This window comes from Penaeus monodon, chromosome 30 (genome assembly GCF_015228065.2).
Source record: "Penaeus monodon isolate SGIC_2016 chromosome 30, NSTDA_Pmon_1, whole genome shotgun sequence".
NCBI classification, from domain to species: domain Eukaryota; kingdom Metazoa; phylum Arthropoda; class Malacostraca; order Decapoda; family Penaeidae; genus Penaeus; species Penaeus monodon.
Window position 1 is genome coordinate 23,338,281 of NC_051415.1, and position 921 is coordinate 23,339,201.

The window sequence follows — 921 nt, forward strand, 5'->3', positions numbered from 1 at the left end:
CTTCAATGTCATTATCGTTATACCTGTAGAAAGGGTAATTATATCAAGACATAATAAGAGTAAAATATTCATCCGAATATTTTTATCAGTACCATTATTTGATTTATAATCTACATCATGTGAAGAAAACTGTCACATTCCTGTTACTAATGAGACCCAAGTTATCATTACTGACATGATTACATCAAGCATCTTGTATGGCTATAAGCATAAATGTTTATTAAACACAGGCAACGATCACTATACCTAACGCTGTAGCTACGGAAGTCATCAGCATCAGCGTTATTATTATTTTATACACACCATAAATGCCATATAAACAAACACACGATCATAGTTGCCTTTCCTAGGACGCCTAATACCAATGACAAAAAAAATACGAAAATAAATCGAATTTTACGAACAATAGTTACATCAACTGCTCGACCCTACAATGAATTGGAAATGACGACATAAGCAAAGAAAACGGAATCGGTAATCAGACTCTCCCAATCATCGCCGCACCAACCTTTTTCGGCACATAAACGGTGAGGATTCCGTCCTTAGGAGAGCGCCGAGTCGATGTCCTCCTCTCGCGTGTTGCGGGGGATGTGGAAATTCCTGCAGAAGGTCCTGGTGCTCGTGCTGCTTCCCTGCTTTGTCTCGACGCGGCCCTTCACCGTCAGAGCTTTGTCGTCCTGTAGGACTTCGATTTCGCCGGGCACGTACTCCTCCACGTCCATCACCAACTGCGGACAAACAGGAAAGATGAAGGCGCGTGTTGTTTGCTAGATGTACACAATGCTAACGCAAATGTGTTTATTTGGAGTGGATGAAATACAGCATACATTGCGAACATACTACATTGCACTGAAAATGTTTGTCGAGATGTATTCATTGATTTTGATATAAGGCTTGTACAGATGTGTATCCTTCGAGTGC

General features: G+C 40.9%; 1 protein-coding gene across 1 annotated transcript in view; it reads right to left on the minus strand.

Moving 5' to 3' along the window:
* The window catches only part of LOC119592647 (serine/arginine repetitive matrix protein 2-like), a gene marked incomplete in the record, with an annotated part of 68,424 nt that overhangs the window by 1,644 nt on the left and 65,859 nt on the right, over positions 1 to 921 (minus strand). Inside the window, 1 exon segment of the mRNA XM_037941561.1 lies at positions 509 to 728. Within this exon segment, the coding sequence (XP_037797489.1) occupies positions 543 to 728 (186 nt within the window).